At 39.3% G+C, this 15,487-nt stretch overlaps 1 protein-coding gene across 5 annotated transcripts in view; it reads left to right on the forward strand.

Annotated features, from left to right (window-relative positions):
• ARHGEF7 (Rho guanine nucleotide exchange factor 7) overlaps positions 1 to 13,781 on the forward strand; it is a 109,199-nt gene extending 95,418 nt beyond the window's left edge. For 4 of the 5 annotated variants that reach the window (XM_063126134.1, XM_063126135.1, XM_063126136.1 and 1 more), the window contains 3 exons: positions 5,793 to 5,892; positions 6,640 to 6,694; positions 11,385 to 13,781. In XM_063126134.1, coding sequence (XP_062982204.1) covers positions 5,793 to 5,892; positions 6,640 to 6,694; positions 11,385 to 11,507 — 278 coding nt within the window. In that variant the 3' untranslated portion in view covers positions 11,508 to 13,781. The remainder of the gene's footprint in view (positions 1 to 5,792; positions 5,893 to 6,639; positions 6,695 to 11,384) is intronic. The other variant, XM_063126137.1, reaches the window with a different exon arrangement.
• The last annotated feature ends 1,706 nt before the right edge of the window (positions 13,782 to 15,487 follow it).

The raw sequence follows: 15,487 nt of genomic DNA on the forward strand, positions 1-15,487 counted from the left end.
TAGAAAGCGAGTCCTAACAGATGTGAAAGAGCCAATCACATTTGGTCTTGGAGTCATGTGTTTCTGCTTTTGTTTTGATCTAAGCAATTGCCACATTCTTAAGGGGGAATTTACTCCAAGGCTGATTGCTTTGTGATGCTAGGGTTGGTATAATTTAGTTGCATGAGCTACCTGAATATATGTCACATGGTGTCATCTTTCTCCAAAAACCCTTCTGCATGCGTTCTTTTCCAAACTTTTTGGCATGCTGTAATTTGGATAAAGGGCTGATCTTTTATGGCTATTTGCTTAGGTACAAGAGCTCTTGTATCAATGCAGGAAGTTCAACTAGGGATTTTTTGTAACTTGAACTCTGCCCAGTGTCATGTGACAAATCCCCAGTCATGCATGTGTATCATTTTACAAATTCTAATGACACGCATTGTATTGTATTTTACATTCCATTGACCAGGTTTCACACAATTGCAGCAGCTTGTCATGGCTTATCCTGAATATTCAATTCATAAATGCAGTTTGTTGTGTCTCCCAAACCTGGGGACCACAGGTTATGCGAGGGTTAAACAATGCTTGCATAACAGGCAATCTTTGAGTTTGGATGACACTACAAGCCACAATTTTGTCTTTATTCAAAATGGCCACCAGCACACACTGCAACCCACCATGGCTTAAGCCACTGTGGGCTGTTCGATTCTGCAAACTAGCCTATTGGTGTTAACTGTTTCCAGTGTGTTTGCAAGACTCAAACATTAATTTGTACACTTTAAGATAAATAGCAAGTTTACGCTATGCATTGTTAGATGTTTTAAATATAGGATAAGAATGTAGGATCAAAATGTCCACGACCACCAACTCCCAGGCTCCAGTTTATAAAGTAAAGGATGTAAGGCTCAGAATTTAACAAAATGAAACCCAGCCCTGTACTTTTTGTATATATTTGTTACAAGACAGAACAAAGAGAACATGGGGAGAGCTACAGGGAATGAAACTAAATATTTTGTTATAGTGATTTAGAAATTAGGGTGGGCAGGGTTGTGCGATTGACTTCGTTTTTACCAGAACCCTGAGATGAACCATCAACTGGAGTCTGGTGCAAAAGATGTACATGAGATTAATTCCTCCTGGCCACACACCCCACATAGCTAGCTTTATTCCAGCAGTTTTGTTCCTGCCATTGTCAAACACTTTGGAGTCAGAAACCTTTGCCAATCTACTTCAAATCATGAAGAGATCTACCAGTAGAGCCTGATCTACATTTCACCCACCCCTGATCTAAATATTAATGACATTGACATTGTTGCTGATTGGATTGAAGGGCTCCATGATGTAAAAAGTAACAATGGGAATGGCTCTAATATATAATGCAGCAGTAGATCAGATATAGGAGGGAGAAATAAGATTAGAAATTGGATAAAATACTCTGGATCAAAATAAGTTTTGATCCAGAGTATTCAATCATCCTGTTCCAGAGGGTGGAAAGCAAAATGGAAGGTGAAATCTGTAGAAATGGAATTACTGCAATGCAGTAATAGATGGGCACTTTGGCTGCATATTTACTTGAGACCCCATTGTTTTTAAAGACAAGGGTCTCCTCTAAATGCATTTGGATCTCAGAACTTTTTTTTTAATTGGAAGTTTATGTGACATACCATTCTACAGTCCAATATATTTCTTCTCATATAGAACGCACCTATGGCTTTGCTTCCTTCATTTTTTTCCTTTGGTGCTGCTCTCTTTTCCATCACCTTGATTCAAAAAGGACCATTCACATGTAGAAGCAGGATTATGTGACATGGATCACCTCGCTGGAGGTACTCTGTGTGCGAAGGAGTCTTCACCAAGTAAAAATCCACATCTAGCACTTTGGATTATGCATGTTATCCTTAGTATCTTCGCACTCATGTATCTCCTAATGATCAACTCTGACAGACACCCATCATCTGTTTGGGAAGGATGTGGGAAGCTGATGTTCCCCCTTCTGTCTAAGCCAGTTGTTGATTTAGCGTTGGCTATTTGTTGGGCAGGGGTATGCGTAAAGACTCCTGCACTCAACAGTATGCATACAGCCATCTTGTGGCTCTTAGGAATCTGTAGGTGAAGTGGTGCATTCTTTATAAATGCAGTAAGGTCCAAACGAAGTGTGATGCTAAATGGTGAACTTAAAAAAAATGGAAATAGCAGTTGCTGGTGTAGGGGTTATAATTATTGTAATCACACAGCCAGTAGGGAGGGGAAGTTGTACCTTTCCTCCCATTCTGCACTCACCATAGGACCATGAGAAGCTGCCTTATTACTGAATCTGACCATTGGTCCATCTAGCCTGGTATTGTCAACAACTGACTGGCAGTGGCTCTCCAGCGTTTCCAGGAATTTTTCCAGCCCTCCCTGGAAATGCTGGGCTTGAACCTGGGACCTTCTGCATGCCAGGCAGGTGCTCTACCCATTGAGCTATCATCCCTTCCGGAAGCACCTTTGAATCCACTCTGCATTGAGAGGCAATCCTTCACTAGCTGTGATCCTGATGGTTATCAGCACCCCTCAGTGGCTCCTATTTTCAATTTTAAAGTGCACCATTTTAGATGCATCTAGCTTGGCCTTAACATTGCTTTTATTTTATACCCCGTTTTATTATAAACACTCTGCCTGTTCGTTGCAAAAGGCTACCATGTAACATTTGCTTCTGTTGTAATGTAATTCTAAACATTTACGTGTGCATGCTGAGATTTTGCACATTTCCGTATACCCTGCGATATACGTTTGCAGCATAAATGGCTTTGTTACACTGATTTCTGGGAAAGAGAAGAACTGGATTAAGTTATGTTGGATTAATCAATGTGTTTATTTTAACAGAAGAAAGTAAACACAATATCCATCACTACCACCTTCTTCACTACTTGCTTGTTGAGGGAAATTAAGTTCGGATCAATTTAGCCTTTTATCTCTTCACTTCAATGGGTGTAAATTAGCTTAAATTTAAATATTTAAAAGCTGATTATGTTAAGAGCCAGTAGATTTCCATCCTAAGGCTTCGCTAAATGAATTGTCTGTGGAATCTCTTTAAAGGTTTATATAGTGAAATTACTTATTTTAAAATGATTGATGCTTTTAAAGAGCAAAAGTATATAGAACAGTGTCTCTTATCTCATATAGAGAGCCTAGATGTGCCTTCATTTCAGTCTATTCCTTCACTACAAAATCATGCTTTTCCTTATGTAACTGCATGAGTTTTAGAAATAAAATTCTAAGCAGCTTTAATATTCTAACATTTAACAATGTGGTTTGAGACCTTAGGACTGTAATCCTAAGCATGTATACTTGGAAATACGTCTCACTGAAATCAGTGGAACTTCCCAGGCAAGCATGGTTGAGGTTGGTCAGATTATTATCTCAGATGTGACATAATTAAAGTACAGCTAAGAAGTGAACGTACAAAATTGACATGTTAAGTAGTCAGTGGTTTGTGTCAAACTGTAGCTATCATTCTGTAGCAGTGGTTTACCACGTATCACGAAAACATTCTGTAGCCTCGCAGTTTCTAATGTCATCTATATCCCTTCTACAGTTATTGTAACTCCAGTAACATCAAGACAATATTTTGATGAAGTAGTTTGTCCTTCAGATGTAATAACCTTTAAAGCAATAGTTATTCATATTCTTAGGGAGTGAACAGAAAGTCTCAATTTATGTCTTTAATTGATATTGGAAGACCATTGATGAAGACATTTGGAAACAAATAATTATTTATTTCTTATAGTTCATAAAGGATAAAACTGTATCTTAATCTTCGATGTCTTTATTGTGCTAATAGCATTTATTTCAGTGAAATATTCAGGAAGTATTTGACTTACTGTAGCTAGGATCCAGCAATGGATCAGTATTTGGCACTATAAATTACAGGTGTGATCCAGATCATGACCAGGTGGGGGGAATGTTGAATTCCTCTACCCCCTACCATAGGGTCCTGATCTGGATTGGACCCACCACCCCTGCACTTACACTAGAGTAAAAAATAATAATAGAAGGCATAGCTGCTTGCGATGTCCTTAATGTAGTGTCTGCTTTGGCCCTGAGTGTGTATGTGTGTTTTAGTGTCCTTTCTATTATTAGCTGCCGTGTAGTGTCAAATATGTTTCTCCTGCCTAGTTCTATTGGTTAGATAGACCGGCACGTGCTACTGGTTTATTTAGACATTTGAAAAGCAGAACTATTTTTATGTTACCCTGCCTGCCCTCAGTTTTACTTTTTTTATAAAAAAAAATTCTCAAGAAATTAAACAATTTAGGGGGAAAACATTTGTTTTGTATCTTCTTTGTCCTATGTTTGCAGCATAAAAAGATCTGGTCTTGATCCTATTTTCAGAACAACTCTTGTGTAAGTTACTTACTCAGTTTTCTGACTTTCTCTGTACCGTATTACAGGGTTTAGACTAGTGACTCTTTACCAAGTGGAAATTTACCACTTTATATGCTGGTATCAACATGTCAGGTTGTAAGAAGGATGTTACTGCACATCACACATAGATATGTGATGAAATACCTGTCTTTGTAGGCTTTATGACAGTGTGCTTCTTCAGTTGTTGTGGCAGAAGTATTTCCTAACAGCATAATAGCATTTCTGTAGGTATTCCTTGTTTCATTTTGAGACCATTAGGAACAAGGTATTTGCCTTTAACTATAGATTCGCAATGGGAAATAAGAGAGGAAGCAATCCCTAATGATCAAGTCATTTAGGCTTTGAAGGTCAAGAGTAGTACTTCGACTTGTGCTTGGCAGTAGCACAAAGCACCATTATAATTCTGATTCTAATGACCACAGAGGAAAGCTGCTGTCAGTTACGCAGTCGCCAAACATTTTTCAAAAATACCACCTTTGTTGAGTACATTATCTTATATAAGAATGCAGTAATGTAAGGCTTATTACTCAAGATCTACCAGACTGAAATCAGTTTGTTTTAACTGAAGCTTGAGCAGTGTAGATGTGCAAAAAATCGTGAAAGTTCGAAAACATTCAGAGCTCAAGATTTAATAGCAATTAATTTCCTCTGCACCAAATAGGCAGGACAGCCCCTCCGCCCACGGGATAATGGAGAGCCCTGCTTGGGCAATCGGTGTGGTGCGAAAATGCACCCTGGCTGCAGTTGCATGGTTAGGTTTTTGCCATCAGAGGGGAAGGGGATGGGAGCGGCCAATTGGGGCGCATAAGGAAGGGGACGGATAAGGAAGGGGACGGATAAGGAAGGGGACAGATAAGGAAGGGGACGGAGCTGCACTGCATACAAATTTCAGAGGGGCAAGTCATTATGCATGAATCACATTTGCATTACTCGTGAGCCCCTCTGTGGTGAGGGGACGGATGGACAAAAAGAGGAAAGGAACAGGACTAGTAGCGTCCATGGCGACATGTTCTTTACACTAGTAGTTAATGAGATCACACTGAACTAAAAAAGTTTCAAACAGCAGATTTTGTCAATATCTATACAAATTTCAAATAAATTAGCGTTAGTGAAAAGTAATTATTGCATGATACGTTGCTGGCTCTGTATAAAGTCTTCATTGATTTAACTAAGCAGTTTTAACCAAATTTAATGTTGATTAGAAAGCGTAACTGCCAATTTGTAGACCATTCTCACTAAAGCCAGTGGGGTAATCAGGGTATTCCCCTCTTTTAAATTAGAGGATTAGCAACCAGGAACAACTGCTGCATAATAATAAATTGTGCAGTTTAAAAAGATGTCTTTCAAATGCCTTAACAATGTCTGGATGTTTATCTTTTAATTCTATTATTATTTTGCATTAGGCTCCCGTAAAGAATCTGCTCCCCAAGTGCTGCTTCCAGAGGAAGAGAAAATTATTGTAGAAGAAACAAAAAGTAATGGTCAGACTGTGATAGAAGAAAAGTAAGATGATTTTTTTAGCAAATGATGAGTGTTAAAGAGTCCACATTCTTGCAAACAGGAAGTTTTTTGGTGGTATTTTAGCTGTGTGTAAACTTGTTCCAAACATACTCTGTGGCTTTATATTTCAAGAGATGAATATCCTACTGGAATTCATTACTGAGTTGCCTATATGTGCATGCTCAGTCCTGTGTTAACCCACTGAGACTGATTTCAACAATTTTGGGTTCTCTAACTTTTCTTTTTGCATCTTTCTTCCTTCGCCCTTGTACCAGCTGGGAATTGATCAATTTTGTGGGTAAGGTGGCATTCATGTGTGCTCCGGGATTTCTGTTCTTCTGAATGTGTAGGATCTGTAGATGCTTTAGTATTATTAATGTGCAATTTAAAATGGGCTTTATCTGTTAAAAAAACCATTAAAACAAATAGGATTGCCGGTGAACACTATCTCTGATAGCAGATTACTTCCTAACCAAGCAATATAACCTTCTCCCCAAAATGCTGCAAGTTGCATAATGTTTACACCCCCCAAAGCTAAATTTAATATATGAAAGGAAAGACTAAAAGATTCTGCAAATAGGAGGAGGGGGGCTGGGGAGGGAGGATAATATGGGGTTTTTTTGGTTACCTTTTCCATCCTAAATGATATAGTTTCTAATTTAAAACCATGTGTGTTGGCAATTCTTGATGTGATTTTTAACATAATTTATTTACACTTTGTGAAAGTATTTTATCAATTTTCTGTTTTAGAAGTCTTGTTGACACAGTATATGCATTAAAGGATGAAGTTCAGGAATTAAGACAGGTTGGTAAAAGATACATAACATGCTTTATCAACATTCAGGGTAGGATGAGTAGTATGCAGCGATTAAGGCAAGTACTGGCAATAACATACTATTTCTTGGGGTTGTGCTCAAGGATTGGCAATAGAATCAGTAAGCCCCAGGACAATGCTGATGCATAGCATCATTGCTGGAGTGGAGTGGAAGTTGTGTTGTCTTCCTGTTCCCCACACTATGCACTATAATGGCAAGCGTCTGGAGGAAGGAGAGCAGTCAATGTTGCAAAATTATAAGCGAATTGCTTAGGGATTTTATTATACTAAGTGGTATATTAGTATTACAAATGAATAAATGATGCAGAATTCTCTACTGGCTCTTTTAGATCTACTTGTTTGGTATCAATGTAGGACAGCCATCTGCATAGGGTTTCCCTTGCAGCTATCATTGGGTTGTATCCAACGGTGCCATTCCATTAATGCAAATGATGTTGCACTAGTGGAAACAAAGTTCTGAAGTATGTGCAAGAGGAGGATCTAACTAAACTTCCACTTGTGCAAGCGGTTGCAGATCATAGGTTTACAGAGTCGTCCGCTTGCACCAATGGAAAAGCCAGCGGAGCTCGGCTAGCACGGCAATTTCTTCCACTAACAGTACGTTGGATTTAGGCCATTGTTACTAATGTGGGTCGACGCTACTACATGTAGTTCCCTATATTCTTACTATCACTCTCCCTGAAATATATTCTCTCTCTGGTGAGTGCTTTGGTTTCCTATCACCTTAGTCAAATTAATACTGGAAGATTTAATGACCAAGTTGCAAAATCATCATCATCAAATAATATTATGCAAATGAACAATCATCTCAAGGCAGAGAAACTGGCTATAAGGTAGTATGGTTTAATTCCTGCCATCAACAACTATAAATATGTGGGTCTTTGTCTCCTTTGATTCTTACTCACTGGTTGTGGAATTTAAGGTGTATTATCCACTTACTGTATCCTAAACATTTCAAGAGGAAACACACACACCCTAGGGTAACTGAACCAAAGAATCCAGAAACTACATTTATTTTATTTATTTATTTATTACATTTCTATACCGCCCAATAGCCGAAGCTCTCTGGGCGGTTCACAAAAATTAAAATCATAGTAAAACAATCAACAGGTTAAAAGCACAAATACACAATACAATATAAAAAGATTTATATCTTGTTTCTAATCATATTTACATTATTATGTAGGCTAAACACAGATCCATAACACTGGCTGTTTTGCCAGTGTTCTCATGATTCAGGATTTCACAGTGAAATATATCCAAGAATGTTGGTATCTCTTGATCAGATTCTAAAAGAAATAAAATGCTGCTTTAGGATAGTTTGACAGCCTCTGAGAAATGAAGACTGTAATTGCGGCTGAAAGCCATCAGATGTATGCTTGTAAATGGCCTATATCCTGTCTCTCTCTTACTCCCTTCTTGCACCTTAGCAGTTCACTAAATGGGACCCTTCACAAATTGCAATATCCCAGCCAAAATAAGAATCCTTTCACTGCAGATTTTAAAACACCCTGCAAATGATTGTCCCTAGTGTCTATATATTCTGCTGTGAATACTCATTTTCTTCAAGTGGCATCTTAAAAGTCTTGAGTGCCTTAAATTCCAGAGTATTTTCTTGCAAAGTGCTCTAGAGCTAAGAGTAGTTTCTTGATCCATTTCCCCACCCCACCCTCACTTTCTTAGGGCTTGTTCAAATAGCAGTTTTTCACTCTCTAACTTCAGTTATGTACTTTGTGTGGCAGAACAAGAAGCTCAAATACCTTATTCTTTCTGTTTGCTGTTCTGTAATATCCAAAATGGATTTTTTACATTTCCCCCGCAGTGAGTGGAACATGTGATCCTTCATCAGGACTCCAGTCCTCGGAGAAGCCAAAGTTCCATGTTGGAGATTTGGAAGCAGCAGAGAAACAAGAAGCATAAGGCACTTGGGCTTCTTGTTCCAAATGCATTACCGCATGCTCTTGTTTGCTGCTATAACCCTCAAGCAGGAATGCAGGGGTCAGGGTGGATAGAAACAGATGATCTCTCTCTCTCTCTCTCTCTCTCTCTCTCTCTCCCTCCCCACCCCCTCTCATTACACACACAGGACCTGTTCAGAAGACACCTTAAACCTTGCTTGTTAAGGCTTTTAGTTAAGCAGCAGGGTTTAAGGTGTCTTGTGCGATGCATTTTGCTAAACACTGCTCACTCACTAACCACAGTCAGACTGTCTGCAGCAGGATAAGCAGCTCTAACCGTGGCTTAAAGTGTTGTGTGCGACAGCACGGCTTGTGGTTAGCGCTAATCCCAGAGACCCACAGTTTCGCTAACTACAGAGCCTGAAGTGTCGTCTGAACAGGCCCACAAGCACACACCTGATTATATATTTTTAATTAAAATTGGATGTTTTGTTTAAATGGGATTTTTAAAATAAATAAATAAATGTAAATCTGACTTTCTTTTAAATATTAGATAGGCTAATATTCAGTCACCTGGACACAAACATTTCAGACTACAGTTAATGTTTAAACAGAATCAATGCCTCTACCAAATATGTTGAGTTAAAGGAAGTTCTTTGTAAATAAGAAACTAATTAAATCTTTTCTCAAATATTAATATTTACACTCTTTCTACCAAACATACACATTTTCCCCTGATGCAAATTAACTGCTCTAGTCTGCCCAGTAACTACCAGACCTCACTTCTATCTATCAGTCATGGACGTTTCATTGTTGTTTGCTACTTTGTATTTGTGAGGGTGAGGTTGGGCCAAGGCAGGGTGAGACAGAAAGAGCTTTGGCTATTGGGCGGTATATAAATGCAATAAATAAAAATAAGGAGCAACACTGGAGAGAAGACAAATTGTCCAGTGTGCTGATTCTTAAACTCCACGAACTGTCATGGGTGCTATAGGAGTATTTAAAAGACATTCCCTTCATTGGTAAAATGAAAAAAAGAAAATGTATTCTGTGCAACAAATAGATGCAAGGCCTGGTCGTAAGGAAGAAACCAGAGTGTAAATAATGCTCTGCTTGGTCTCTTGGATTATTTCATTTATATACCGCCCAAATGGCAGATGCCTTAGGGTGGTTTATATCATTCCAAACAAACAAACAATAAAATAACAACTGAAATAAAAAGTACATCAATGAAAATACAAAAAATGTTAAAAAGGAATAATAACAATACTTAAAGCGCCAGTTTAATAATAAGAGCCCCAGACTAGAAATTAAATGCCTGCTGGAAAAAGAAGATCCAGACCTGGTGTCTAAACATATACAGTGACTGTATATTAACTTAGGGTGACCAACTGTCAGGATTTCCCCAGATTTGTCCTGGTTTTTGTTCTTTCCATGGTGTCAGGGGGGATTTTCTATAATTTTCAATAATGTCCTGGAATGACACACCTTCCCCTTTAAGGCTGCCATTAGCATGGCAGGAGGGAGTGACATGCTTTCTTGAGGCACATCATTCCCCCACCCCGCGCTCCAATTGAGGTCTTAAAGGGGAAAGTGGGTCATTCGTGGACGTTATAGAAAAGGCCCCAATTGGAGTGGATGGTGGTGGTGCAGAATGAAATCCTTTCCCCTCCTCCACTCCAATCGGGTTCTTTAAGGTGGCAGGGGAATAACGTATTTTCTGCAGGACTCAGAAAGCTGCTTCCACACACACATGCTAGGTGTCCTCTTTTTTGGTTTCCCAAATATGGTCACCCTAATTAACTGTATACAATAGTTGTAAATGAACAATTAGCGGTCAGATTTGCACTGTTGCTTAGGAAATATACCGATGAAGACGTATCAGTGAGGAAACCTTATTTGAAGCAGTTATTTAAATTGGTCTTTTTTCTTGCTGATATACTTCAAGATTTCAATTGCCTTGATTTTGAATTGATCCATCCTGGTAGTAGCGTGGGAAGTATCGTTTGGAAAGGCACACCGTCCTCAAAGTACAAAGTGAGCCACGCAGACTGAAGAGCCCACAGTCAGCCTGGTTGACTGATTGGAGACCAGCACAGGCTGAAGCACTCAGTTTGGATATGAAGAAAGAGAATATCAGATTCCCAGCTTTACTCTTGCAAATTGTGCTTATGTCACAAGAGAATTCTAGATAATTATTTTGTAAACATATAAAGCTATGAGCACTGCTATCATTTTAATGCGCCCATCACCATCAGATACATTTTATCATGACTATTTACCTGCCATTATTCATGTACCTAAAATGTGCACACAGCCCCTTTTAACAAGACGCTTATCTCTTCTCGCATTCGTGACTTGTGTCTGCTGTGGTAATTCCCCTGTGCATTGCAACAATGTAGCATTTTAGTTCTTTGTGGTGTTTTTTAATTGATTGTTTTAATGATGTGCTTCTTTTTAAAAACCTTATTTATGTAGATTTTCTGCTTTTATCTGTGCTATGATTCTTTTATACATTGCGCCCTGGGAATAATTGAATAAATGATTTCTGTTAATTAGGTATTAGTTTTCTTTTGTTAGTTATTTCATAAATTAGTTTTGTTTTCTCTTTTTATCCTATATGAGATAGTAAAAGCCCTACAACAGACTTGCACTGAATGAGCCCTCATACCCCCCTTTGAAAAAAACAGGCATCTTGATGGAAACGACCTCATAGCCATTCAGAACAAGTTACCATAATATGTTTGTCTTCTGTTTGCCAGGATAACAAAAAGATGAAGAAATCATTGGAAGAAGAACAAAGAGCTCGCAAGGAGCTTGAAAAACTTGTCCGGAAAGTTCTAAAGAGTATGAATGATCCTTCTTGGGATGAAACCAATTTATAACAAATTTAGCATTGTATTTTTTTTTCTTTCTATTGAAAGACCAGTTGTCAAATGAGCTGAGAAGCCTTCTGACATTTAGTCAGTGTTGCATAAAGAGCACTACAAAGCAGGACTTAACTGGATCGAGTGATTTTTCTTTCTTACAATGTATAATAATATCCAATCCATTCACTGACGTTGTCTGTACTTTAGTGTAGATAGTGTGGATGCAGAACTTGACTTGTTTGCATTTAAATTACCTCATTGGCAGCAAGTGCAACAGCTGGCTAACATGTCCATGGTGTGTTCTCCTCCCCACCTCCTTGTAAATATCTGTAATTTTGAATGCATATGTGATCAATGTATCAGGATTGATATAGTGTTAATACTTTCCTCCTGTAATGACTGCAGCTAAGCAGCAGACGTGGCACTGGTTGACGCTCTCCTAAAATTTACTGATTCCATGCTGTTCCAAGTTTAATTGTTTTGAACTGTTCTAGACATATTAGACATTATTTGCAAAAAGTGGGTGAGTGGTTTTTTTTTTCTTGTAATCTCCCAGTATTCACCGGTCTATTTTAATAACTTAATTAAATTTATTTATGTCTGTTTAAATCAGGGGTAGGAAAGGTGTGACCCCCCCAGATGTGGTTGGACAACAGTTCCCATTGCCCTTAGCCAGCATAGCCAATAGTGTGAAGGATGATGGGAATTGCAGTCTAACCACATCTGGCAGGCCAGATGTTTCCCCATCTGGGAACCTTCAGACACAATTTTAACATGTTTTTTTTTAAAAAAACACCAAGCTGACAATGCAGTAAACTGTCAATTGGCACCATTTCATATTAAAGGTAATATCTTAATATCTAAGACTAATAATGACATTTCTTTTCGCATGCCAATATGCAGTAGAGCCAGTTAAAGAGGGATGTGCTTACTCTTGTTTTGTTTAAATGGCTAGTTATTAGATGATTTGTGTACTACATTTTTAAATGGTTGTACATTTACTTTAACATGCAGCTAGCTATCATTTTAATGGAACACTCAAGCACTGTTTTCAAAACGAAAGTCCTAAACAAGGGTATGTGGGGTTTATTATTACGTTTTGGTGAATAATATGTATTATTTATTTTTATTATGATCCTAGCAAGGTTTAGGGCCATAGCTAGTCCTAAGGTTTATTCCTAGATTGCCCAGGGGTCAAACCTGTTCATCTAGGTGACACACAGGGGATCCAGTGCTCAGGCAGGGTCGAACCCTGGATGATCCCAGGATAAACCTTAGGTCTAGCTGTGGCCTAGGTTAACATATGCATGTAGAGTATTTGGGATACTCAAACCTCAGGCCTGACATTTGATGTTCCACTACTGTGCAAAAACCATTCTTCTTTCCCCTGTAAGATCAAGTGAAATAATAGTCCACTTACCTCCATTCCTTTTAAGCAAAAAATAAAAAAGAAAGGAAAAAAGTGCTTTATGAAAATAAATCTTTTCTGCTTTATTTATCCATATAGATAAGCTCCAGTTACTTTGGAAAACACGTGGAGCCTATGTAATGAAATCTGGCACTAAATTTGTGTGTGTTGGCAACCTCGTAATCAACTAGTTTGGTCAGAGGGGTGTGTGTGTAAAATGCATATACGCGCACACACCATCATATGCACGTAACATGTCTTTCAGTACTCTGAGCTGAAGGTTGGTTTTTGAAGGTGAAAGAATTAAGGTATTTGTTTTTAAAGCCTGTTCTTCAAATCAAAGCCTAGTCATTTTAGTATCTGTCTTACTGCTGAGTTTGGGGGAGGGGGATCCTACAGCAGAACTGCATATTATGAGGAGCAGAGCATTGGTGCTAAAAACAGCCTCCCCATTTTGAGCTTTCCCCCCTCCTTACTTCAGAGTAAAACTTGCTCTGTGTCCTGATGGCATCATATTTGTTCCCCACCTCCAGCCAATGAGTTGGAGTGGGAAAACACCCAATGTGTTGACATTGGGACACAGAGTTGTGTTTGCCGCATGTTACAGTGGGTGGGGGTGGGTGGGGTGGGGGGCAAGAACACAACATGGGGATGCTGTTTAGAGGGGCAGCCCCACATTTCCCATAACATGCCATTTCAACCCTAAAGGATGACGCATGCTTCAGATACTGTATGTTGTATAATTGATTCTTGTATTAAACAGGCAAAGTATATTCCCCTACTCATGAAGCAATAAGACTCAACTATTTATTGTTTCTTGCTGGCAGCAACCAGAAATGGGCAGCTATACTTCGGTTGAAAATAAATGGTTATTGTCATGATGAAGGGCTTATGTGGCTCCTTATTTTATGAAATTGCTTCGTACATCCTTTGTTTTAGGAATGGGGTTAAGCTTCATGATGGTAAAGTGCCTATGTAAGTGTTACACATAAAACAAAGAAAGCCATGCTGGTCCGTAAGGGGAAAAATCCAAAATTCACAGTTAGGCAATAAATTTATTAGGACCAACCAGACATGCATAAAATTGTGGGCAACTCCTCAAGATCTCAAAAGCTTACCTACCATTTTGTACTGAAATGTTATGGTTAGTCCACATTTCTGTAACCATAAATCCTGTTAAGTAGCCCTGCTTTAACACTCATTGCTGTGCATTTGTTGTTTGTATAGCAACATCAACATATACAAGGTGCCATGTAGTATAGCAGAAACAAAAAGAAAAGGTCCCTGCCCTGAAAAGCATATGGTCTAAATTTCAACAGGCTGCCCTATTTTTGCCTTTAGACAAAGTCTTCCCCCCCCCTTTTTCATTGCTACCACTATATACCCGCTGCAGAGGCCACAGGACAGCATGAAGTAATTGGGGTTGAACATTGGGGGGGGGGAACCTGGGGTCAAAAATCCCTTCTTCCACCATCCAAACCTTTTTCTTGGGTACCAGAATCATCATGAAGTATTTGGGTATATTAAAGGCATTATCTTCACTGATGCAGCTAGGAGAACCATTTCTCTACCTCACCTATGGAGAATTGGGTTTAGTCAGTACCCAACTACCATTATGGGGCTTTCTCCATTCAGTCTCCTCATATCTAAGGAAGGTTGGGTGCCCCTTTTTCATCCAGAGAGGCAGGGCCAGCTTGGGACAGGGGAGGAGGAGGAGAGACCCGTCCCACGAAAGTTTGTTCCAAAGTCCTGATGCAAACACAAGCTACCCTTCTTAAAGTGATTACAACAGGGCAAGTACTTGTAGCCCTCCAGATGATGAACTACAGCTATTATAATCTTTGACCCTTAGCCATGCTGCTTAGGATTGAGGGGGATTGGAAGTCTACCAACATCTGGCGGACCAGAGGTTTTCCCACCCCTGCAATAGGGCGACTGAAGGTCAAGGAAGTGCAAAGGGAGGGGTTAGAAAGGCCTCATTCTGGCTCATCTGGGATCCCACTTGCAAGACTATTGCAGGGTCAGGACAATTCCATCCAGTCTCACAGGATCTTGAAAGGGGAGGCAGGGTCCCTCTCTCCCACCCAAAATCATTGCAACCACCACACCTCCATAGCATGGTCCATGTGAAATCTCTTCCTTGAAATTGGATGTATCCAAAACTGTCAATTGTCATTGAAAGCAAAGAGAGGAGTGATGTTTTTCTAGCTGCAAAATGGACCAAGTCAGTTGCACATAAGGAGGTGAGGCTCTCCCCAACCCTCCAAGTAGAGGTGTATTTCTACATCAGATCATTTGAACTTGTTCGTGGGACAGATGAACTGCATTATAGAGTAATAAAGGAACTGGCAGAAGAACTCTCAGGGCGCTTCTACACCAAGCCGGATATTCCACTATGAAAGCGGTATATCAAAGGCAGGAGTCACACGACTACTTTATAGTGGTATTGAAGTCCACTGACAACTGACACATACCGTATACCCCTTTCATGCCCCCTTCATAGTGTTATCATCTGCTTGGTGTAGATGTGTCATGGGGCCCCAACAGTTGTCAGTACACTTCAGTACTGCTATAAAGCAGTAGTGTG

The sequence above is a fragment of the Elgaria multicarinata genome, chromosome 5, assembly GCF_023053635.1.
Source record: "Elgaria multicarinata webbii isolate HBS135686 ecotype San Diego chromosome 5, rElgMul1.1.pri, whole genome shotgun sequence".
NCBI classification, from domain to species: Eukaryota; Metazoa; Chordata; class Lepidosauria; order Squamata; family Anguidae; genus Elgaria; species Elgaria multicarinata.